The 23,812-nt window shown below is 50.1% G+C and overlaps 1 protein-coding gene across 4 annotated transcripts in view; it reads right to left on the bottom strand.

Annotated features, from left to right (window-relative positions):
* Positions 1-53: 53 nt before the first annotated feature.
* The window catches only part of unc5cb (unc-5 netrin receptor Cb), a 75,232-nt gene continuing 51,473 nt past the window's right edge, over positions 54-23,812 (bottom strand). For 2 of the 4 annotated variants that reach the window (XM_029168236.3, XM_029168240.3), the window contains exons 5-17: positions 16,478-16,658; positions 14,945-15,112; positions 14,530-14,694; positions 10,690-10,746; positions 8,028-8,219; positions 6,836-7,198; positions 5,286-5,373; positions 4,972-5,143; positions 3,377-3,610; positions 3,125-3,274; positions 2,877-3,041; positions 2,624-2,802; positions 54-1,733 (exon numbers count right to left, since the gene is read on the bottom strand). In XM_029168236.3, coding sequence (XP_029024069.1) covers positions 1,574-1,733; positions 2,624-2,802; positions 2,877-3,041; positions 3,125-3,274; positions 3,377-3,610; positions 4,972-5,143; positions 5,286-5,373; positions 6,836-7,198; positions 8,028-8,219; positions 10,690-10,746; positions 14,530-14,694; positions 14,945-15,112; positions 16,478-16,658 — 2,274 coding nt within the window. In that variant the 3' untranslated portion in view covers positions 54-1,573. The remainder of the gene's footprint in view (positions 1,734-2,623; positions 2,803-2,876; positions 3,042-3,124; positions 3,275-3,376; positions 3,611-4,971; positions 5,144-5,285; positions 5,374-6,835; positions 7,199-8,027; positions 8,220-10,689; positions 10,747-14,529; positions 14,695-14,944; positions 15,113-16,477; positions 16,659-23,812) is intronic. The other 2 variants (XM_029168237.3, XM_029168239.3) reach the window with 2 other exon arrangements.

Raw genomic sequence — 23,812 nt, forward strand, 5'->3', positions numbered from 1 at the left:
TTTTATCAGACATTCGTCTTTACTCAAACCCACACGTGCAAACATGCTCCATGTTTAATGTTGTATATAAATATAATTTATTATTAGTCTTAAAAATTCTTTGTTACACTTTGTACAACATCTTGAACAGATGAAATGCAAGCAGTTGCGAGGAACATCGTGAGTGCCAGGAACAGGAAGGCTGCATTCTCACTATACACAACAGTAGCCGTGAAGCCGAGGAACCACGAGGGACCGCGAAGGCGCTTCCGCTGACGACGTGACAGACAGTTTGGAAACTCTGCAAAGTTTGCATAGACGGCTTTCACCAAAACTGGGACGACTGCCTGAAAGGAACGACGTGGAAACACTTGAACAGCCACAAGTGCTGCTGCGTTTACTATCACTGCGTGTTTTATGCACAGTCGGTGTCGTCATGGTAACATCGATGGCTTCTGTCTTCAATGTACAAACACAGAAGTCCTAATTAATACTGAACCTCCGTTCTCCTCAAACAATACACATGAACGTCGTCAGGACACAGGAACAAACAAAACACTACTTGAAATGACAATAGATTGTTACATGATGGACTCGTGTATTGAGTGCAGCCTCATACACCGTCGGTCAATTATTTGGTAAAAAGCAGTTGTATTCACTTGAACTGGTTCTACAAAAATAGATTTATTTGATTCCCTTTTGTACAGAATCTACCTGTTTTCTCTGCCTGGCATCATCAACATACCAATCATCAGCATCCGCCATGAGTCCGAGGGAAAAATAGATTAGAAACAGATTAGCCCCTGATAAAAACAACGCAAAAACAAAACGTAAAAACGTGTAAAACATTTTAAAAAAATCATTACGAATACATATAATAACAAAGTAAAGGTATAGTAGTTATAAATGTATGACAAGCCCTAACTAAAATACAGCTGACAGAGTCATAAATGCAAACGTCCACCAGGAGGTGCTATGATACAGTCAAACATAATGAAAGAAGGAACCAAAAGGTGAGAAAACTGCCCAGTGTTTTCAAACAGGCGGCATAAAACATGATAAAAAGATATGTATAAATAGGCATATTATTAAATACTATATTATCACAGAACATATACTATTCATGGAGTTGCTATGGAGACAGAACTGGGGAGAGAGAGTGCGAGGTGCTGCCTCTGATCCAAGCCTCTTCGATCCCTTGACCTCTGGTGTGGTGTCTCCAGTGAGACCAGTAAGACCAGTAAGACCTCCGTCCAGAGCCGGGGCGTCATCCGCATATTCGCACAGTCCATCCGAATAACTGGACAGCTGTTTCCAAGGAAACTAGAGCCAAAAATATCAAGTCGTTGTACCAGAGAGAGAGAGAGAGAGAGCGAGGGAGGAACAGCCAGAGAGAAATGACTGGCAGCGATTCTTGTTTACCCTCCACGTTTGCACACCCTTTGTTGCCAATGTTTAAGTGGGTCGTGGCTGAGCCGTCCGCGCCGCCTCCCGTCCTCTGTGAGCGCGTGCGTGCGCCCGTCATGGCGGAGTCCAACGCCTTCCCGCCGTAGGTGTCGCTCCCGCGCCCCCCCCCCGGGGTGTCCGGAAGGCGTCAGTGCTCCGTCACCGAGGGGACAAGGCTGTCGTGGCGTCCCATCTCCTCCAGAACCTGGGCCAGGCGGCTGAGGTTCCCGTCAGGGAAGTGCTGGGCCTCCCACAGATCCAGGATCACGCCCGTGGGACTGGACTTGGTGGCGAAGTAGTTCAGGTACCTGATAGGACAAAAACACAGGACGTACAGTAGAACGACAGCACAGCAGGAAAAGCCCCCTGGGAAACAACAGATCCCCTGAATGACCCGTGAAGGGCGTCAGAACCGATCTCCACGCTGCTCTTCAGGGCTTTTTTTACATTTTAATTATCCGCTATTGTTAAAAGAAGCTGTTCAATCAATTCCTACACGCTTTCATTTGTGTTCCATCGTTCCAGCTGCGACAAAGTGCTTATCCTTGTAGTTTACAGTAAATTACGTTCCCCCGAAGTCACGAGGGGAAAAAAATGAATTTAATGATTTTAGACAGTGGGAGAAAGCAAATGCTGATTAGGCACCTACACAAGAAGTAATTATGAAAAAGAGTGTGGGATGATTTTAACTAAGTCTGTTCCCTCTATTCCTGCGTTTCTAGTTGAACAATTTCAAAATGAAAACAATCAGCTCCCGCGTGAACCGCCGCTCGGTATTTACAGCGCGAGGAACTGGTTCGGCTCGCAAACCAACGCCCACCAACAACACCCCCCCCCCCTCCCCTCCCCCCGCACGCCGCCCTCCGTCAGCGCTCTCGTCAATCTGCATCTGCTGCCTGTGATAAGGCCGCCCCGCTGAGCCGGGACCTTACAAAGGAGCGCACGGCTCCAACGTGCACGGGTGGAGGTGCTTTTTAAAAAGGGTGGGGGGGGGGGGCTCGCTCCATCTCCGCTCGCTCCGGCTCATTTAGCCTCAGCTCCACAGATGATTATCGCGGATGAGTCGGATTCTGGGAGAACAATCGCAATCAAATCAAAGCGGAGCAGTCATCTACAATTATAACTCCCCTCTGATCCTGAACATTTAAAAAGCAACTCCCCTCCAGTTTTCATCCGCTCCCGTTAAAACCCCGCCCACCTGTCGAGCTTCAGCTTGTGGGCCAGCATGCGCCAGTCGTTGCCGCGGGTCTGCGGCGCGTCCAGGCTGCCGCACAGCTTCTGGCGGATGGAGACGGGGATGCGGAAGGCGTTGGGCCCCACCAGCGTGGTGATGCTGCTGGCCGGGTCCAGCAGGGACGTGTCGATGCTCTGCGAGTCCTGCGAGACGCACGCAATCCATATGTTAGTGACAGCAAGCCTCATGAACAGCCACTGACTGGGTTCCGCTGCACCTCCGAGAGCGTGGTGTCCAGCTGGAAGATCTGCCCCTCGCCCTCCACTTGGCGCACGCAGATCTTGCAGGCCAGGTCCACGGTGCTGCTGGAGAAGCGCTCCAGGGTGAAGCAGCAGTGCAGGTTCCGCTGGGCGCCGCTCCACACCTGCTGGAAGGAGAGCTCCTGCGTGCGCGGAGGGGAGCGAGAACGGGCCGTCAGCAGCGGGCGGCGGCGGGGAGGGGGGGGTTGGTGTGGCGACACCTCACCTGGTACTTGGCCAGCAGCTTGCTCTTCCACAGCGCGTGGGGCACGTCGTGGATGGAGAGCCGCAGGTTGTGGGTGCTGTCTTTGAAGTTGAGGGTCTTTGGTTCGTCCAGCAACTTGCCTCCCATCTGCTTCTCCATTTGCAAGACCTCCTGCACGCGCACACACACACACACACACACACAAGCCCGTGGATTCTGATGCTCCGCCTCCCAGCCTCCGTTCCCTTTGCTCCATGTGCGCCGGTGGCTCACCTTGAGCGCGTCCTGCGTGTCGTCCAGGCAGTACACCCGGATGTGGTACTCGCTGGCCGGGCAGGTGACCGGCCCGAAGATGGCCAGCTTGAGGCGCTTGGTGGTGGCGGCGCTGAGCGACTGGCCCACCAGGCAGCAGGTGCCCAGCGTCTCGGTGAGGATGTGGCAGGCCTCGTCGTCCATCTGGATGTAGCACGGCGTGGTGAAGTTCTCCTCCCCCACCACCACCACGTCCTGCAGCACAGAGCGGGAGAATCGTATCACTGCGTTGGCTGCGCTCCATCGAAGTTGGTTTAAGTATTGTCTTATTCCGGCAAAGAACACAAATATATAAACAAGTTGTTCATGGTCTCGAAGGCCCGATATAAACATTGTGTCCTTCTACGTATAATTCACTGTTTGCTTCTTTCTAAGTATAGTAATAATCTACTCGACATTCACCACAGATAATAATAAATACAGACTGAGGGTCACGGCCTTCAAAGCAGAGTCTACGCAGTAACACACACAGAGGCTAAGCGCTAATGCCTCACACTGAGTCTGACGCTCCGCCACCGCCGATGTGAGGTAATTAAAGAGTGACTCTCCAAACCATTTGTATTTGACCCCTATAAAAGCACTAAGGCGAGGACATATTTCTCTTTCATTAGGACTGTCTGGACTGAAGGCACCGTCTCCCTCTTTACATATCTTTCAACCTTTCTCTTGATCTTTCTTAATCTTGCATTCTCTCTCTCTCTCTCTCTCTCTCTCTCGCTCGCTCGCTCGCTCGCTCGCTCTCTCTCTCTCTGTTTTCTCTTCCTGATCCAAACGCTTGTAGGAGCAGCACACTGGCATTAATTCAGCCAATTATGAGAGGCAGAAAAGGAATTATAGTATTTTATTGGGAGCTCGGCTGTTAAACAGCAGTATTATGGCCGATCATTAGACTCTTTAGCTGCTGCCGGGCCGCGGGATAATTAACGCACACACATCTTTTTAATCACATGGAATGTGATGAAAAATGTGTGAGAATGGTCGGGCTAAGCTGTTGACCTCTGCCTGTGGCTCAGTGCTTAGAGTTGAGCATTGCATTGGGAATCGGGGTCAAGTCCCATTGGGACTTGAAGGTGATGTGTTCTATCAGATCTGAAGTTGTTTTGTTGCAGATTTCATACTATGACCCTTTTTCAGTACATCTACAGCGATATTATTGCAGTTTGACTCGATTCAATACAGTCATGCCACAGAGTTGGACAGCATTAATAAAGCAGTAAAATTGTTTTGTTGCATATTGACATGCATCACCTTGTTAACTCTACTTAGTCCTTCTATGCTTCGATGCCAGTGCTGAAGTTGGTCCAGTGACAATGGAAACGTAAAGTTGTGGGTTTGAGTCCTACTGAAGGTACATGTACGTCTGAATGTGTGTGGCTTAGCTGTAGCTTACATTGACAAATGCAAAAATATATATTTATTGCAGAAACCATACTATACTCAATCCTACCACCTTTTTTTTACAACGTACACACACACACACACACACACACACACACACACACACACACACACACACACACACACACACACACACACACACACACTCTCCCTCTCACCTCCCAGTGGTTCTGCGGTGACTGGCTCTTGAGCTGGATCAGCCAGTCCTGTTGGCCGTCGCACACGGCACAGTGGTGCATGGTGATGATGACGGGCCGAGTCAGCAGGGCCCCCGGGGGTCCGCAGCTCACCACGGGGCTCAGCACCGTTTGGCCGTCCTCCACCGAGGGCCTGGGGGCGCGCACGAACGCGCACACACACACACACACACACACACACACACACACACACACACACACACGCTGCTTAGCGGCGCTGACAGCAGGCTGACGGCTGCAGACAGCTCGGGGGGTGTCGGGGCAGCGTACTGTACCTCATGTTGTCCTTCCTCTGAACCGTCACATACATCTCATAGACTCTGCCCTGAGGAACGGCCCCTGCTGGAATTAGCAAACTGACGCCTGCAGAGCGGGAAAAAACCAACAAACAAACAAGCCGTGTCATTCAAATGCTGAATTGTTGTAATATACAGAACGCGGAGAATCCATTTGCATACGAAATGAAAAAGAAATCACTTTAATTCCATAATAGAGCGGCAGCACCAGTAAATAACACTTAGAGCCCCACTTAGAAGTGTTTCCTTTTTGCAGAAGTGTAATAATAATCATCTGACTGCCTTTTGCCTTTGGCGCCAGGACATATAGGACATTTCATCTCTAAAATCAATGGCCTCTCTCTTCGACACAGCATTTTCATATTGTTGCAGCCAACTCCATTTACATTTCCCTGCGTCAGACAGATTTCACATGGCATCTCGGCCAGCGTGTTTTTAGGCCGCTGCCCCACAGTTCATCCACCACATGCACGCACACGCGTGCTGCTTCCCTCTGGAGGGGGTTTCTCAGATAGCTCATTGATTTCCCATGTCCTTGTAGTGAACTTTTCAAAAGGTGACAGACAGCTTCCCTCTCTCTCACTAGCGAGGCAATCAGAGCTCTGCCACTGGGAAATCTCGCCCGCCGCCGCTCTCCCTCACAGCAAAGCTTCAAAGACATGGGAAATGCATTTTAAGATGCAAAATAACAAACAGCCACACTGACAGCGCCACAAAATATTTCATTATCCAGACACACAAACAGATCAAATATCAAATGGGCTCCTTCCTCTCCCCCTCGTCCATGTAACACGATGAGGTGGCTGAGCTCAACCGGCGGCGCGGAACATTTTTACAGGAATCCAAATGGAAACAGGGATGGGAAAAAAAAAAAGTTGAGAAACCTAAGAAGTCGGTGTATCCTTTAATGTCACTGCCGGCCTGTCAGGGCCTGTCAACATGCATCTGTGGCATGTTACAAACAGCCCACATGCGTTTGAAGTGAGGACGGCGCAGCTCATGTCAGCTGCGTGAAACACTGCACCTCTACTTCTGCACACACCTCAGATATCCATCACCTCTTGTCACGCCGTCTGCAGGCAACACACCGATGGGCTGCATATGCTTGGGCTAATATTTCAAAGTCACGCGTGTGTAAATGAATGATATCTTGGTCAATATGGTAATATGTATAGAGAGAGATGTAAGAGAGGCAGCTTGGACCTGATACATACTGTATTATGTAGGTAGCATTTTCTAAGATACTGTTATAATGAAATGTTATTAGTTGTGACACATTTCATAAACATCATGTTTTCACTGAAACGGAAATTTATTATTAAACTATGTAAGTGATTAATTCAGTGTTTACACTAACATTCGTATTTATGTACTTGTACATACTGTAAATATATGTATATTTTGAGCTGATCCCACCCTGGTCCCTGAACGTTGCTGCTGCAGCCATATAAAAAGTAAAAAGGTTGTTGATGAGCAAATAAAAATATGACCCCCCCCAATATGCAAGTGACGAATGTCTTTCACTCCACCTGAATTGGGCACGATGAGGTGACCTCCCTGCGAGCTGAAGGAGCCCAGGGCGGTGCAGGAGGGGTCCCGGGTGCGGAGCAACGTCTGGGTCTGTGTGCGACGACCCATGGTGCTGTCGTTGTTGTCCAGGAGGCAGTGCGGCAGCTTGGGTGACAGCTTGGAGGAGAATTCCCCCCCCAGGTCGTCCTGGGGCGTCACTAGGCCCGAGGAGTTGTACACCTTAATCTTCAGGTTGGGGAGGGGGTCGAGCAGAGGGGAATTGGTCATGGGGATTTTGTCGGCCACGTCGTGGAGGGCGTAGACGGGGCCGCGGTACATGGCAGCGGCCGAGGTCAGGTCAGGAGGCGCTGTTAGGAGGTCAGCTGGAGGAGCGCGAGCGAGCGAGAGGGAGAGAGAGAGGGAGGTCAAGCAGAGCCACGATCCTTAAAAAGGTAGAAATGGAAACTTAAAACACACAATCGCGAGGCCGCCTGCTTTTAAGTCATCAGGCAGAACCACCGCGGAGGAGCATTACTCAGTCTGGAGCGTTGTGGGCGCGGCTGTGAATTCATGAGCAACAGACGGCGCCGCTGACGCTCCGTTTACCCGCTAGGTACGGGGACGAATGCTGAGCGGCGGAGCTGAGTGGGTGGAGGGAGAGCGGTGGCCCCGATCAGCCCCATCAGCTTCACCTTCACAGTCTACATGCACACAAGCTGCACTGTATGAGAGGACACTCACTGTAGGCTCTGATTACAAACCAGGCATTGGCTCTGCTTCAGCATTCACAGTCTTTCCTGTCTCCACGTCTCCGTCTTCCCACCACCTGCTTTAAAGTCCTGCGTCACCGGCCCCAAATCTCATTACAGTTTAATATGCGACTTACAGTCTGGCCTTATTGCGTCTTAATGAAGGGGCACAGTTTGGCCTCCCATCACAATGTCAAGCATTTTAATAGTTTCATCACCTCGCCCTCGCAAACACGCTGCCTCTGATTCTCTCACGAGCTCCCGGCTCGTCTGCCGACAAAAGGGCACATTTACATTCACATCATTAAAACACGCAGGTGCCGCCAGAGCAGCTGAGTCAAACTTATCTCCCCGGGCGGACGGCGCCCGATGACTGCGCATTTACCTCCAAACTTCCCTCTAAAGAGGAACCCCGAAACGCCTGAATCGCGTGTTTCAACGCTGACCGAGCGGCGAGCAGCACCTTTGCGCGCCGTCTTGATGCTCACTGGCTGGAAGCCTCCGTTGAGGGCGGAGGAGTCGATGATGTCGGAGTCGAAGTCCCGGTGGTTCTTGCGGTAGATGAAGAGCGCCACGGCGACGGAAATGACCAGGCACATGATGACGGCGATGACAATGCCCACGTACAGCGCCACGTCGTCCGTGCTCGGCGCCACTGGGGGAGGACGGGAAGCAGAACACAGGGAGACGAATCCTTTAGGATCTCATACGTTCACGTCAATGTTAAGCTGTCGTTCTCAATATGCAGGGCTTGTGATGAAGCCATTATCAGCAGACTCATATCCTGGTTCCAGGACTGAGCCGGATATTAATAACCATCTCCTAGGAAATAAATACAATACATATGCATACGATTTATCTTCTGCCTATTTTACCGTCGTTAATTGTGACCGAGACAAACAAATAGTGGTGATGGAGGAATATGCCACACTTCAAAAGTGTCAAAGTGAAAAGGAGTATTAATACATGCGCTACACAGCTTGTGCTGTTTTAATTTGGTCATTTATCTTAAGTTCCAATGAGGGTTAGGCAGTAAAGGGCAGATAACACTCACAATATGAGCAACAGCAGCATAAAAGTGATGGACTTAGGTATAAACGTTGATAATGTGTCGTAACAGAAGCAAAGTTGTGTAGACTTTCCTAATGAGAGGCTTTTTACACCCGTGCATCTTTTAGATAAGATTATAGAAAATTGTCATAATTATGATAAGCTCTGCCCAGTGGCACAATTAGTGAGGAAGGCTGCTCAAATGGAAGCCAAAGACACGCTGTCCTAACAAGTCGGCTCAACGCGAGATCAGAACTTGTGAAGATGGAGATATAGATGTTTTCATCTTCAAATTACCGTCCTCTGTTTTGGAGTTCAGAGCCTGCCTCTGTCTTTGTTCATACACACTGTAGATAAGATCTAGACATAGCTTGCATTTCTTTCATCTCGCTCTCCCTCCTCAGTCTTTCTGTCCACTTTCCAGCTGGAGGAACCTCTGTGATTAGCGGGGCTGGCGCGGTTCTAGCGGCTGACTCAGACAGGCGCTCATTACAGATCACATCTTTTAATGGATGCCTACTGACAGTCTGAACTCTAGTGTTTGGTCAAGAATGTCCTTCACTGTCAGCAAGGTGACGAATGGGGAGAAACTCAGCCATCGTTCGTGTGCGGGTCAGAATGCGAATGCAGTGAGACACGTATTGTTTAAATGTACAAAGAATGGACGAAAATTAAAAAACCATCGCAAAGAAAAGATTAAAAGATGTTTTTAACAGGAAAATCCGATTTTTAACATAGTCTGACTTCGAATGGCGCAAATAACGGACCAGTAGATGGCAGCATCAGCTGTAAATCAGCTCAGGACTGGCAGAGCGTGTGGGTAAATTAGCCTTGTGTGTCTCAGGGATACAGATGGCACTCAGTCTGTGCCTCTTGTTGCTCTCACACAAAGGAGAATGAAGAAATAGAGGGAGAAAAGCAAGATTAGTGCGCTTCTGTGAGACATCATTTTTATCTCACTAGACAGTACACACTGAAAGGTTGTGATTGCTGTATTTATGCCTGATGCCTGTAATTAGGCATTAAATTAATTAATTAGGTACATAATAATAAATAAAGTGAGGCATCATACTCCCTTGACTTTCCAATAACGTAAGTTAAAAACATACTGTAGATCACGTTTTAGTTTATGTGTGGCCTTGTTCTCTTCATTCAGCTGTAACAGAGACATCACATTAAAGAGGGAGTTTAAAGATGTATGCTCATATATGTAAAGCCTTTAATCCCTCGTCTATAGCGCAAATACGAGCAGAAAACAGAGCAGCGAGCCAGTGATGAAAGTCTAAAAATGTAATTTCACTGTTCTCCCTGTGCCAAGCTTCCCCGCGGTTATTTAACATATATCCCCTCCGTCGAACAATCTTCCATCCACGCTTTGATGATAAAGGCAGCAACCTGCTAAGTGTACGCATTAAAATGTATCACTTAGATTAATACATCCCTTTGAACATGAGGAATTGTCGGAAAGGAAAAGTACAAGGACTGGAAATGAAAGGGATTATTGAACACTCCATTCTCAGTGAGGGCACAGACGCCTTCACAAGGAGGCTGCGATACAGAGAAGGAGAAATATTAAGCGATGGAAATATGTAGAGATTAAAACACAGCGGGTTGACTCCTCAGCGCGGAGCCCGGGCCGACGGCAGCGAAGCGTCAGCAGAGCTGGAGAGGTGCGTCCAAGTAAAGGGCAGTGTCACCGCTGAGCTGGAGGAGGTGGCGTGACTGGGAACCGGCAGCCAGTTAAAAGGAGAGAAGCACGAGGAAAGGCAGAGGCAGGATCACAGCAAAAGCCTCGAGGTGATTATGTGGAGTAACATAAAATAAATAATGGGCATGAAAACATTTTGGCAAAGACGCGTTGGGTTCTGGTTTGGAAGCTTTTCTCCCGTTTCATGTTTTAGTGCAAAAATACCAAAAATATGTTGCTGTTTGCTAAAATGTTTTCGTTTGTTTTGGACAATGAGACAAATTCCACGTGAAGTGAAGTCGTTACTAAAGAAAAGATTAGAAACAAAGCAAGACGTGATTGAATGCGGAAATAATGACAAATAAATAAAAAACAAACAACAACTCACATGAATTTCCCAAATCACTCTTGTCTTTTGCCTCAGAGGACTGCTGAAATAAAGAACCTTGAAGAGAGGAAGGGATGGCGGGTGGGGGTGGGGGTAAGGGAGGTAAGGAGGGGTGAGGATGACAGGAGAGGGATGATGAAAATCAAATTTAAGCCAACAGAAAAACAAACTCAACAAATGAGACAGCAACAAACTCATGAGTGGGAGTGATGATGACACGGGGAAGCGATCCTTCTTGATTTGGCCTCTCCTCTCCAGATCTGTGCGCTGAATATGGAGATGGATGAAAAAAAAAGCAGGAGCGGCGCAGGGGTTCTGTAAACGAGCGTTGCGATCCATCAAGCGGGCCTAGCGCCCCGGCAGCACCGGGCCCGACGCCGGCGGGTGGAGGGAGTGGATGGCCCGATAAAGCGCGGGCTCAGGTGGAGTCAATACAAGCAGCAGCCTTGCATCCGTCACCGGGCAGCGGACGGAGGGATGAGGAGGAAGGAACGGAAGGAAGGAATGGGAGGAAGGAACGCGAGGAAGGAACGAAAGGAAGGAACGCAAGAAAGGAACGCAAGGAAGGAATGAAAGGAAGGAATGGGAGGAAGGAAAGAAAGGAAGGAACGCGAGGAAGGAAAGAAAGGAAGGAACGCGAGGAAGGAACAAAAGGAAGGAACGCAAGGAAGGAACGAAAGGAAGGAACGCAAGAAAGGAACGCAAGGAAGGAATGGGAGGAAGGAATGAAAGGAAGGAATGGGAGGAAGGAAAGAAAGGAAGGAACGCGAGGAAGGAAAGAAAGGAAGGAACGCGAGGAAGGAACAAAAGGAAGGAACGCAAGGAAGGAACAAAAGGAAGGAATGCAAGGAAGGAATGGGAGGAAGGAACGAAAGGAAGGAACGCAAGGAAGGAACGCAAGGATGGAACGCAAGGAAGGAATAGGAGGAAGGAACGAAAGAAAGAAACGAAAGGAAGGATCGCAAGGAAGGAACGCAAGGATGGAACGAAGGGAAGGAACGCGAGGAAGAAACGAAAGAAAGGAACGCAAGGAAGGAACGCAAGGAAGGAATGCAAGGAACGCAAAGAACGCAAGGAACGCAAGGAAGGAATGGGAGGAAGGAATGAAAGGAAGGAATGCAAGGAAGGAACGAAAGGAAGGAACGAAAGGAAGGAACGCAAGGAAGGAACAGAATAAAGGAACACAAGGAAGGAACAGAATGAAGGAACACAAGGAAAGAACGGAAGAGTTCCACGGAAGAGAGAAGCGTGGCGTCTTTAGCCGCTGCTGGGGCCGAAGTGAGAAGCCGCTAAAGTCGGTCCACATAATATTCAGAGTCCCTTGGACATCCATAAACAACTATACAAACAATGAAGTCCTTATTGGAGAGGGAGAGAGCTACAGGCAGACAAGTGGACCGACAGGAAAATCAATGGCTTGATAGATGGGGCTGGTGTGTACATGTAAGCAGGCAACGGGGAGGCTGGGCTGCAGCCGTAGGGGGGGGGCAGTCTAACGGATGGCCCATTTCAACCCATCCTGTAGAGTTTCTGTTCCCTCTGACCAAGTCCACGGCGTGGCCGGAGCGAAAGCACGCCTCACTGGGTGGGCTCCAAAGTAAACCTCGAAGCCCCCGACAAGGGTTATTCCCAGCGGCAGCGAGGACTCATACAGGAAATCACTGTCTGTGGTTCCTGTGAGTTCCTCGAAGGTGGCGCATGTCCATATTTAGGGAAGCACACCTTCTGGCAGGATGATGTCATTGTTTGGAGCGGTCGTTACTGCCTCTCCTGCTTGTGTCTGATAAGTCGGAACTGAAATGGATTTTCAGTTTAGTTTATTTTCACTTAACTTCTTACAGAGAATAAAAACAAATATTTTAAGAAAAGCTGAACTACACCTCAGGAGTCGGGAGTTTCTAGTCTCTGCAGCGATGGAGGAATTGGCCTCGCCGGAGAGCGTGCGCACCTCACTCCAGATCAATATGTCAAGAAAATGCCATGTCTGGGTGAAGGGTTACTAAAGGGTTGGAAAACAACGTGGGACTGAAAGGAAGTCCGACCACAGAGAAAGTGCAAAGCAGCGATTTGGACGGGTCAGTCAGCAACAAACGCTGAGAAGCGTTCTGGTGTCGGAGCTGGAAGTTGACCGAGCCAAGTGCAACCTCTCTAGATCAATCTGTGGATGCTTAACGTCGTTAAACCCGACTTCCAAACCCTCTGACTGTCTAAATGTGATAAACAAGCTGTAAAGCAAATTAGAACACAACTCCTTCCCTTTGGACTCAGGTCAGCTGGGTTTCCAGCCGCGGAGGCTGAGTACCACAACTTCTACATCCCGGGTCTGCTCGTATCAAGTTCCTTCGCCAGGTTTCTGCGATGGACCGCGGCTGAAACGATTTCAACAAATTCAAACAACAGAAAATAAGATCAGGCTGCAACGGAATCCACAGACAAGTGTTTGCCGGGATCGGAGCCCGGCGCTGCAGGGAGCGGATCGGCCCGGGGTGAGTTCGGATTGCACACAACTTCCATCCCCGATCACATTTGCCATAATGCAAGCTTTTAGATAATGGGCCGCGCTCCTAAACGCGAGTGGAAATGGTCATTAGCGTTGACATAAGTGGCTTCACCCTCTTAGCGTCCAAAAAAAAAAAAGAAAATCAATCCCTGAAATGATCCTGAATCTATATGGTTCTGGCTTCATATTGAGCATAACCGGGCATCAATCTGCTGAACGCTCGTGTGACGGGGCTGAGTCACAGCAGCGCTCGTCGCAGCAGGACACCCGGATGAGATCGAGGAGGCAAATAAGCTCCCCGATGCTTCTGACTGTACGGCTTCAGCTGGACGGTCACATATCCAGCGTGACGTTGAGCAGCTCAACAAGCCACAATGCGGCTGCTCCCATTGATGTCCATCTGTAATGACGTCGTCTTCTGCAGCGGAATGAAGGGATCGGTGGCTGTGCTGCGTTTAAAGACTCTCGCTGGAGTCTCCTGCAGCTCTCTCTCCCCTCTTTTTATCTGCTCTCGTTATTGCAGGCTCGGTGCCTAACAACCAGAAGGCAAACACTGTTCCAGTGCAGCAAGTTCGAGGTATCAAATAATTTAACCTGCATCTTTTTCATAAACAGCCACGAGCGCGTATCACAGCAACGGCGGCGCGAGTCCAATCTGTGAATACATTATAACAGGTTTGTTGGCTCAGCTGAACTCGGTGACTGTTTTTTAAACTTGCTGGAGTAAAGAGGAAGAATTCGCAGCCCGGGGATAAGTATCTGGCTGCATCACAAGCTGGCGTCCGATCTGTTTTGTTACAGCAGCAAAACAAGAGAAAAGCGGTAGAACTGTAATTCGTGAAAAGGAGACGCTCGGCGCTTTGAAATCGGTGCTGGGATGAAGCTTTTTGTCCAAAATATATATATAGTTGGCAGCTCAGGAAGACGAGTGACTTCAGCTTTGCTACTTGTGGTCTAGCGTTTCCTCTCATTAGACTTAAGGATTTTAAATTAAGGTAGTAATCAGGCCACTGTGACCCCCTTCAGAGCCACATAATCACCTATTATTATTATTTCAAATATAAGTCCCCAATGCTCAGTCTGTGACCAGGTACAGTAATTAACTAAAGTGCATCCCCATGTGTCCAAGTGTTTTTACCCACAAGATGTGGTGGTTTCTGCTTCTATCAAGCTGCATGTGCAATTATAGAGGAAGATGGAGAGAAAGTCCTATTGTTGATGTATGAGTGAAACACAGCATGGCGATGGAAGAGCAGCATGGTGAAAGGGTGAAAGGGTGAAAGGGTTTCCCTTCGGTCGGCGGGTCGCAGAGAGTAGCAGAGGATCAGTGGGGTACTCACTCTGCATGCACAGCCCATCGGTGCAGTTCTTGGACTGGAGCACCGTGCCCTCACAGTCCTTCCCCCCGTTTTTGGGTGCCGGTGCGCCGCACTCCCTCCTCCTCCAGTGGGTGCACTCTGTCCCACAGGTGGACCACTTACTCCACTCTGTCCACAGGCCGTCCACTAGGCGGGACGGTGAGCGCGGCGGGCGGGGGGTGGCGGGATGAGGACGGAGGGGGGTTGATTGGATGGAGCACACGAGCGGGTGGGTGGGGCGGCGGTGACATATGTGGGAGAGAGACACACGTAAGGGGCGGGAGGCACAAACAGGGTGAGATATGCAGACACAGAGTTGCATCACATTGTGTGTAATCGGCCGGTGGCCCCTTCCCCCCCGCTGATGACAGGGTGGCGGCCATTTTGGTGCGCTCACCTGGGCACAGGGGGTTGCACGCCAGCTTCTGGATGCCCTGGCCCTCGCAGATGGCGCCGCCGTTGAGCGGCGCCGGGTTGGTGCAGCTGCGCGTGCGCTTCTGGAAGCCGCGGCCGCAGCGGCTGTTGCACACCGACCACTCCGTCCACGTGGACCACCCGCCGTTCACTGGAAGACAGGCAGCGCAGGGCGTTAGAGGCCGACCCCACGGCGGTGTGACTACAGGGACTGCCTCCCTGCAGAGCTCCCTCCAGTCTGACCCTGACGTCTCAGGTCATTACTCTGCCAAGCAGCCAGACAGTAAATTCTAGTCAGATTGCTGCATTTTCCATTCACTGATTCCTCCTAATGCCTCCCTTCCTCTCTCATCCATCTCTGTCAGCAGCCAAATCCAGTGGAGAGTGACACCACGGCTTGTGGCTGAGACCGAGCCTGTGGCATTTGCGATGGCGGCCCCTCGGAGCTTCCGACTCTCAAATGTGACACGCTTATGACAGAAGCCCAAATTATTGGACTTTGAGGATCGGGGAGCGCCACTAAAGCCCCGCGTTTCCTCACTGCCTGCTTTCTTTTCTTGGTAGATTACGGCTCTGTCGTCAGCCTCCCCCGTTCTCTCTGAGGCGCTCCCCTGTTTTTGTGCTTGTGTTCCTGTTTCCAGTGCCTTTGTTGTGCGCTGGGCTGGAAACCGCTGAGCTAAAAACACACTGCCAGTCCTAACTTTTTCACGACTACTGTAGTAAAGTAGACAAGTCTCACTCATCCTTTGTGGGCCAGTGTGTTCCAGTTGTGAAACAGGGGGATAATTAGTGAGGACAGTGGGACTACTGTATGCATCAAAGTGGAAGCACATGCATCCGTTCCACGTGTGCACAACTTGAGCAGATGTGAGTTCTGTGTAGTTTTGCTGCAGACTTTCTAAAACAAAGACACCGCAATTGTCCTCAGTCCCCACAGGTGAGCGAGCAGCAACGCCGGGCGTTCTCTCCGGCACAGGACGAACTCTCTCCGCCTCAGTCAAGCGAGCGATCAAGGCAATAGCGGCTCCAGACAGACAAACAATGTTTCAGGTTCAAAAGAGCATCTCCCCTTGTTTTTTTTGTCCCTCCCCGTGTCATTTTCTGGTGTCTTAAGCCTGCAGCGGGCGCTGGGGTTCAACTTCAGAGCCGCTGCCGCGCAATAACAGTCACGATGGTTGATGCCAGGGAGCGCGCGGGTGAGACTGTGTGAAACCACACTAGGGGTCTCTTTAAGTACAGCTAAGCCACATCAGCACCTCACTTGAAGTTCAGAAAATCACACAACTCCTCTGTGTCGCACACCTTCCGGCAGGAACAAAACGCTCCGGTGTCGCACACCACAGGAAGTAAAGGGATTCGCTTTATGCGCTGGCTTTGACACGCATTGCATCTTGTCTTGCAGGAATTTCCTCTGCACCGAAGTCTGACTCCGCTAATCTCTCCCGCAGCCGCTAATGGTGATGAGTGTTTGCGGTTCTGACGGCGTGACGCACGCGGCCCTTTTGCGGCAGCTCACCGTAAACTATGACGGTGGCGGTGGTGCTGCGCCTCTTGGCCACGATGTTCTTGGCCACGCAGGTGTAGTTGGCCGTGTCGGAGAGCCGCGCCTGTTTGATGATCAGGTTGTGGTCGATGGTGATGTAGAAGTTCCTGTCGTCCGCGGGGTCGATGACCTCCTCGTTCTTCAACCACTCCACCTGCAAAATAACCACAAAAAAATAAATAAAAATACCGTGAGCGTGAAAACAGGTCGACCTTATTACGTAAAATCGCAAAGTGTTTAAACATCAGTGGGTTTTCCAGCCTCCGTCGAAGCGCTTGAATAACAGCGGGCGCCAGGTTTAGAGCTCAGTTGTTTACGTCTCTGAGGTGCTGCTACAAAAAGTCAATAGCTATCATGTTCTTTTTATTCTCCCCCCAGAACAAAGCGCTAGCGTAACAGCAGAGAAAAGAAAACTCTCTTCAATTCCTGAAGATGAGAGGCTCTCTGACCTTTTCTTATGAGTTCCATTCCTCTAAATGATACTGATATTGAGCCGCTCGCGCTATCGCGGAGCCGGGGACCATTTACGGCCTTTATTTGGCTGTAAATCACCAACATCCTTTCTCGTTCTTCAAGGGGTGTAAAGGCTCGGCCTCGGAATAAAAACGTGCCGCCTCACGCGCCTCGCGGCCACTTTGATCCAGAATATTTCCCCGCTGCCGTGGTTTCACTTCAAAGACGCCGTCCGGTCGCGAGGAGGCCTGGCGCGCGGCAAACTTCCTGCGTGCTGTGAGATCCCGCGAGGAGCAGGGCCCGATAGGAGATAAGACGTGGAGGAGCGGCAGGCGGAGATAAGCAGGATGTTTAGAAAGGTTCTTTCTCACGGGAGATAAAGCATCTGAGAAGAAGTGGGGCAATAACCTGATATGAGTCTTTGCTAACACAAAACAGTCTGTGGGCTCACTGTTGCTGCTGGAGTCCTTAAATAAAACAACACAGAAGCAGCGTGTGTGTGTGTGTGTGTGTGTGTGTGTGTGTGTGTGTGTGTGTGCGACACGCTGGCCTTTGTTTGCCGACCGGCGTCGTTGGAACTTTGTGAGGGGAGAAGCGACGAGCGCCTCGATGTGTGTGTTGACACGACGGATATCAAAGATGCCATCAGCGTCACACCTCGGCGAGGCTGCCTCCGCTCCCATCCGGTGGGAGCGCGTTGAGGAGAGGCTGCGAGAGAAATATTTTCATAGCTTCGCTCGGAGAGTATTTCACACGCTCGCTCGCGCGCGCTAACACATCGCGGATCACACGACACCGATCTCCATGACAACTAAGATCAGAACAAACACTCGACGCAAACTTAATATCAGCCGAGCTTTACAGCGAAACCTCTGTAAGCGTGATGTATAGTCTCTGCTGATTTGGTGCTTATGAGTGTTTCCCCTCCATAAACGCGAATTAACTGGATCGCTCCTATGGAGCCGGGGGGAGAAGGACCCCCCCCCCCCCCCCAGCAGCCGTCTACTCGCTGTAATGTAACCTCGCAGTGCAGTAAGAGGCATCGTGACATAGGCTTTTATGAGCAGGAGATGCATTTCATCCGTACATTAGGATTCAGGGAATGTTTTCAAATGCCTGAGATGAGAAAGAGAAGCTCATTTTACTATTTGTTGTTTGACAACTGGATTTATTCTGTCACTGGTTACTTAATTGAAGCAGATTTATTATTAAACAAGACAATAAGAATTTATGAGTTCAGGCAGCGACAATAATAGATCCATCTTTTATACTAAATAAAAAACTCGCAAATATGCCAAATGCAGCCAGAAAGAAAAGCCCCTGTGTTTAGAGAACAAAGACGTGGCAGTGATCTGATTACCATTTTGTGGGAGTTCTTTGTTCCCTATGTCATGCTGAAAAGTGACGGGACATAAATCCGGTAAAACAAACAGAGATGATGCAAACGAGCGAAACGATGACTCGGCCGACGCGCCGAATGTTGACGCTCACGTCGGCAGGTGCCGGCGGGAAGGAAGCGGTCCGCTCCGAGAACCGGGGTTTGACAGCCGATGCAAAGAGGTGGTTATCTAATTTTTGCACCAATCACAGAGGCAGCCTCTCCGAACGTGTTGTGTTCAGATGTCAAGAGCACTTTTAAATGAGAAGGTAATTAAAAATTGAACAAAAGAGCTTTTCAGCCAGATGGAGGGGGCGGGAGGGAGACGGAGTGACGAGGGATAGAAAGTGGTAGAAACTCGTGTCAGAAGTGGGAACGTGTGTGTGTGTGTGTGTGTGTGTGTGTGTGTGTGTGTGTGTGTGTGTGTGTGTGTGTGTGTGTGTGTGAGGAGTGTGAGAGAGAGAGAGAGTAAAAGTGAGCAACAGTTCACCCATCATTTATTCGCTAGCGACTATAATTAGGACTCATTAATAAAGCCGGAGATGAAAAGGTAAGCCAGTCTCTACACCACGCTCGTAAAAAGATTTTAAATGATTAAAATTCAGAGGAAGGCTTGCTCTCGAGCAGCACTTGTCCAACTTTTGCTCATGCCAACAGACTCAAACATGCACGAGAGAGATTTACAGGCACAAACACACACACACACACACACACACACACACACACACACACACACACACACACACACACACACACACACACACACACACACACACACACACACAGCTCGTTAGTGTCTGATTGGCAGTGAAACATCCGGAGAGGTAATTGGCACATTTCTTGTCATTAATGAAGGGAAATTGCCACATGTCAGCTGTCATAAAGACTCCGAGTCTTCCTGTCTGGTCGGAGACAGCCAAGTGACACAGGGAGGGAGAGAGAGAGAGAGAGGGACGGAAAACTAAAGAAGAGAAGGAGGGAGAAATATAGGCAGGCACAAGACACAGAGAAGGCAGATGAGCAGGTGCACCGTCACCGACGTGCCAAAAATATATGAAACATCACCGAGAGCAAAGGACGGATGAGAAAGAATAAAGACAGGAAAGAGAGGGAGGAGGTTACAAGGAGGTTAGTTTGTTTTGAAGAGGTGGAGACTGTGAGTGATGGAAAAAAAGGGAGAGACTAAAGAGGGATGTAAACAAAGAAGAAAGACGTCCCACTGAGATGAGACAACTGGTTTCATGGTGAGTTCCAGAACATTCGCAGGACGTATGAGACCTAACAGGAAGAAGACAGGTTACACAAGAGAGGCAGCGGGCGACGCAGAGGCCCCGGCCGAGCGAGGTCAGGCTCTGCAGCACCCGTCCCAGTCCGTTTCCCATCATGCCGTGCGGTCCCGGCTCAGGACGCGCTCGCGCTCCGTCGCGTGACGCCAAATAGCCCGATGTACAGAACACACTGTACACAATCGTCTGGCTTGTTAAGAGGCGGCGCAGGGCTAAACCGTGCGTCGTGTCAGAAATAGAACCCGGAGCGGAGTGTGGGGGTGGAGAGGGGTGTGAAAAAGCAAGAGCGGGGTGGGAAAAAAATGTTCCACGGCAACGCGCTAGACGGCTCTACAGAGAAGTCATTATGAGCTCGGCGGCTTCTCCGCGTGAAACCTCGCTCTCGAGCCGGCGTAATTTATTCATTTCTCGTTTTCACAGCACACATCCGCTCCGGGCGTGAATGACACACCTGGAGAACGAGCCACAAAAGGTTACAAACTGATTATTCAATCATTCACAACGAGACAACAAGCCATATGCTCCGCATCTGCCCGCGCGGCGCGCACGGAAATGTAAGCGGCGTAAATATTAACAAGCCAAAACACACACAGGCGCGAATTCTCTCCGAAGGTGCGACGGGAGGAAAAGCTGGAGTGGGACGGGCTCAGGTAACAGGACGTGGGTCTGGAGGCGGAACCGGAGGTGTCTGTGATGAAGACACGGGAGGAAGGATTGACCTCTGACCTCACGCTCAGCAGTAAAAAGTCCTCCCTTCATCTGTTTTTAGGGAGACGGCTGCTTAAGTCGCTAGAAATCCGGTCAAATCCGTGATTGGTGAAATGAACAGCCGACACGCTCGATGCTGATCGTGTGTCATTATGCTGTGGATTTTTTAAGCCAAACATTTCTGGTCCACTCGCGCGTGGGTGGACGCGTCTGAATCCACAAATTGGCTGCAGTCGGCGACAGCAACACCAGTGAGATAATAAATAATGAAGCAGCGGGAGCCGCGGATGAAGCAACGGCGCGATGCACTCGGTGCACGTAGTCGTGGTCTGTGCGAGTCCCCTCTGGCCTTTAGAAAAGCTCCCGTGATAACTGCGCCGAGGGAGAGGGCTTTTGTGCCGTGATAGAGGTCAGAGCGCTCTGGATACACAATGGAACGTTCAAGGGGAAGGATAAACACGGCGGCGCCGACTGGCAGGCGCGGCCGCACGCGGCACCGGGATCGTTTTTAAAGTGATAACGGACCCACTTTCCCCCAAATGAGAGCTCCGTTGTTTGTGTCTCGCTGACACATGAGGTCAAACCCCCACCTGGCAGCTGGATATTCACCTTCCTCGCGGTTCCGGGTCGCTCGGAGAAAAATGTGTTTACGCCGAGTGGATGGAAGTGAACCGGCTTCATAAATACACAAGTTGCTCTTGTAGCCTAATTGCTTATCTGCCGCATATTGAATGGTGCTTGGAGCTGGTTGGGTCGCACACAAGACGGCAGAGCACAAACATGCCGGTCCGTTTGACTAAATGGCAGCCTGTGCACGGCCGTGACTGACAGGTTCAGGCCTGAAGGGCGATCGTTGGCTGGAAGCACACACCTTCTCTCCCAGGGGTAACTGTAATGAAACACACTTCCACCGGAGTGGTCTCACTCTCCGACATGCCACCACTACTGTACGAATCTAAACGACCCTAAACACAACACATCACTCACATATTTGAGCCCAATAACAGCTCCCCGTCCCTACTGGACTCTTTATTATTTCTGGATGCGAGCATGTGAAGTGAAGGTCTTTTTTGTCTTTCTTCTCGGCGAAGCCAGCGGTCTTAATCACGGCCGCGGGGGCCTCTTCTCCGCCGAGCGCCAACGATTCGTTACCCGCGATAACGCGCCAGGACCCCGGGTGACTGAGGAGATGCCTGAGTTGAAAAAAAAGCGCTTCCATGGCAACGGGTTCGGCAGCTCACAGCGCTGCGTCACCTCTGAACCCTCGTCCTCCTCCCGGGGGGCCGCGACAAGTGCTGTGAAGTGGCAGCGGAGACGGAGGGCACGGCGGAAGAAAGGAGGCGGGAACAATGAGGCGGAATTCTCCCACAGAGGAGATTTAAGGAAATTTTATGAGGCTGCCACATATTCTGAGTATGAAAAGAGGCCACTGTTACTTCTGTGGAGGCCCTTAAAGTTGTTGATGAAAGGTTTTCAAAGTGAAGGATCTGTGTTGAGCTGATGGAAAGCCCTCCACCCCCTCTTCACCTGCACTCGCCAAGTGAGCCCACATGACAGGGAACGGTGCGTCTGGCCTTTGCCGCCAAATCATTTCTTCTCCCTTCTTATAATAGCCTCACACTTACATTTTCCTCCTGCTCTTGATTAAGTGGACATCAAATATTCATGCCTATAGAAACGTGTAACAATGACTCTTAGGGAGTCTGCGGAGTGTCTAATGTATTCAGAGCAAAACTTTCAGATGACTGAATCCTTGTGCTATTTCAGAAACCTCACCCGCAGTATTTCAGTGGTCCGGCTCCAAAGTTCCACTGGTAATGGTCGCGCGGAGAGCCAAGATAAATGCCTGCTGCTTGTTTTCTTAGCGTGTTGCAGAGCTCAAGGGCTGAGGGATAACTCAAACGCGAGGGCCACGAAACCTCCGACTGAACTCCAAATATGGAAACCTTTGAGACGACCGAAGGGAACCGCTTAATAAATGGAAGAACAAGATGTCGTTAGTGCGGCCGATGATGCGGTTCGTGAGAAAAAGGCGGAACACGCAGGGAGAAACGCGGGCCTGAAAGCGGAACCAGCGAAGTCCGAACTAAATGTGGTTCAGGTGGATTCTGCAGAACGTGGACTGAAAATGTCCAATTCAATAGCAATTCCTTCCTTGTGAAACCGTTCATGGCCGTTCGTCCACGGTGGATCTCCTTCTCCTCTCTCCTTCTGAATAGATACTCAGCAAAGCGAGGCTGTACAATACAGTACTGTATATCCGGTTTGGGAGAGCAGCTCGAAGCTCCGCCACAGAACAACACCCCCCCACACACACACAGTCCGCATGATTTAACAAAAGTGCTGTAAGTGAATGGGTTTTACGACCCCGCCGCAGCCTGCCATCCTGCCAGCCTCTCCCTCACCGGGCAAAGGCCTAGAAAGGAACCACGGAGCGAAATGACAGCCCACTGGAGGCCTGACAACAACCTACTGGATGCAGCCCCGACAAACCTCAACAGCTCGTCTCCTTCTGCCTCCTCTCATCCCTCGCTGAGTTTTCTGTCTCCGAGAGGAGGAAATATGACAGATCTTCCCCTCACAACGGCTGCTACATACTTCTGCAGATTCATATGCAACCACAGACTTAGCCCATCTGCTTTTTCGGAGGGTTTTTTTTCCTCTTTTTTTCGTCTGGCAGACTTGTGTGTGAGAAAAGTCCTGACAAATACAAATGAAAACGCAGCACTCGGGTTTTGTCCTTTTTCCCACTGAGGCAGCTGTGTTTGAGTTTGGGGGGGTGAAATTTTGGAAAAATAAGGCGCAGAATGGAGCCATTGTCTTGTTTCCTAACCATGAGGTAAGTGTGAGTAATTAAAGGAGCTGAAATTGTTCCACTGTATACACACACACACAATTCTAACAGATAATAGATGGAAACGCAAACAGGAAGGAATCACTGTATAGATTTTGCAGAACTAGTTACGCAAAGTTAGTTTCATGAAGTTAAAAAAAACCCAAATGCATAAATGATCTTTTGGGAAGACGTTTAGTGGCAGCTCACCTGCTCCGCGTTCATTGTACATCTGGGTTGCCACAGCAACTCCATATCTCAGATGTGCCATGATTGGACCCCAGCTGAGTCTTTAATCACGGCGCTGTCACTCCCGATTGACAGCGAGGGGCCTCAGACGGGCGACAGAATCACCGGCGCGTTATGGCTCTTGCAGCAACACCATCAGGCTGCGGCGCGGACGTGTGCGGAGAGCCGGCCCCCAAAAACTTCCATCCATTTAGCCTGTCAGCACTTTCAGCGGGGATAAATGCTGTGCAGTTCCACTCACTTAACTCAGCTTTTCCAGGTCAATCACAAGCCTTTACAGAGTTCAGTCCGCACACCCCCAAACTCAAACACCACAGCCTCCACCCCCCTCCCACCCCGTCTAACCATCCTTTCATCCTCTATTTATGTTCCTGCAATCTCAACTGAGCCTTTTCAAATGC

This window comes from Betta splendens, chromosome 12 (genome assembly GCF_900634795.4).
Source record: "Betta splendens chromosome 12, fBetSpl5.4, whole genome shotgun sequence".
Classification (NCBI taxonomy): domain Eukaryota; kingdom Metazoa; phylum Chordata; class Actinopteri; order Anabantiformes; family Osphronemidae; genus Betta; species Betta splendens.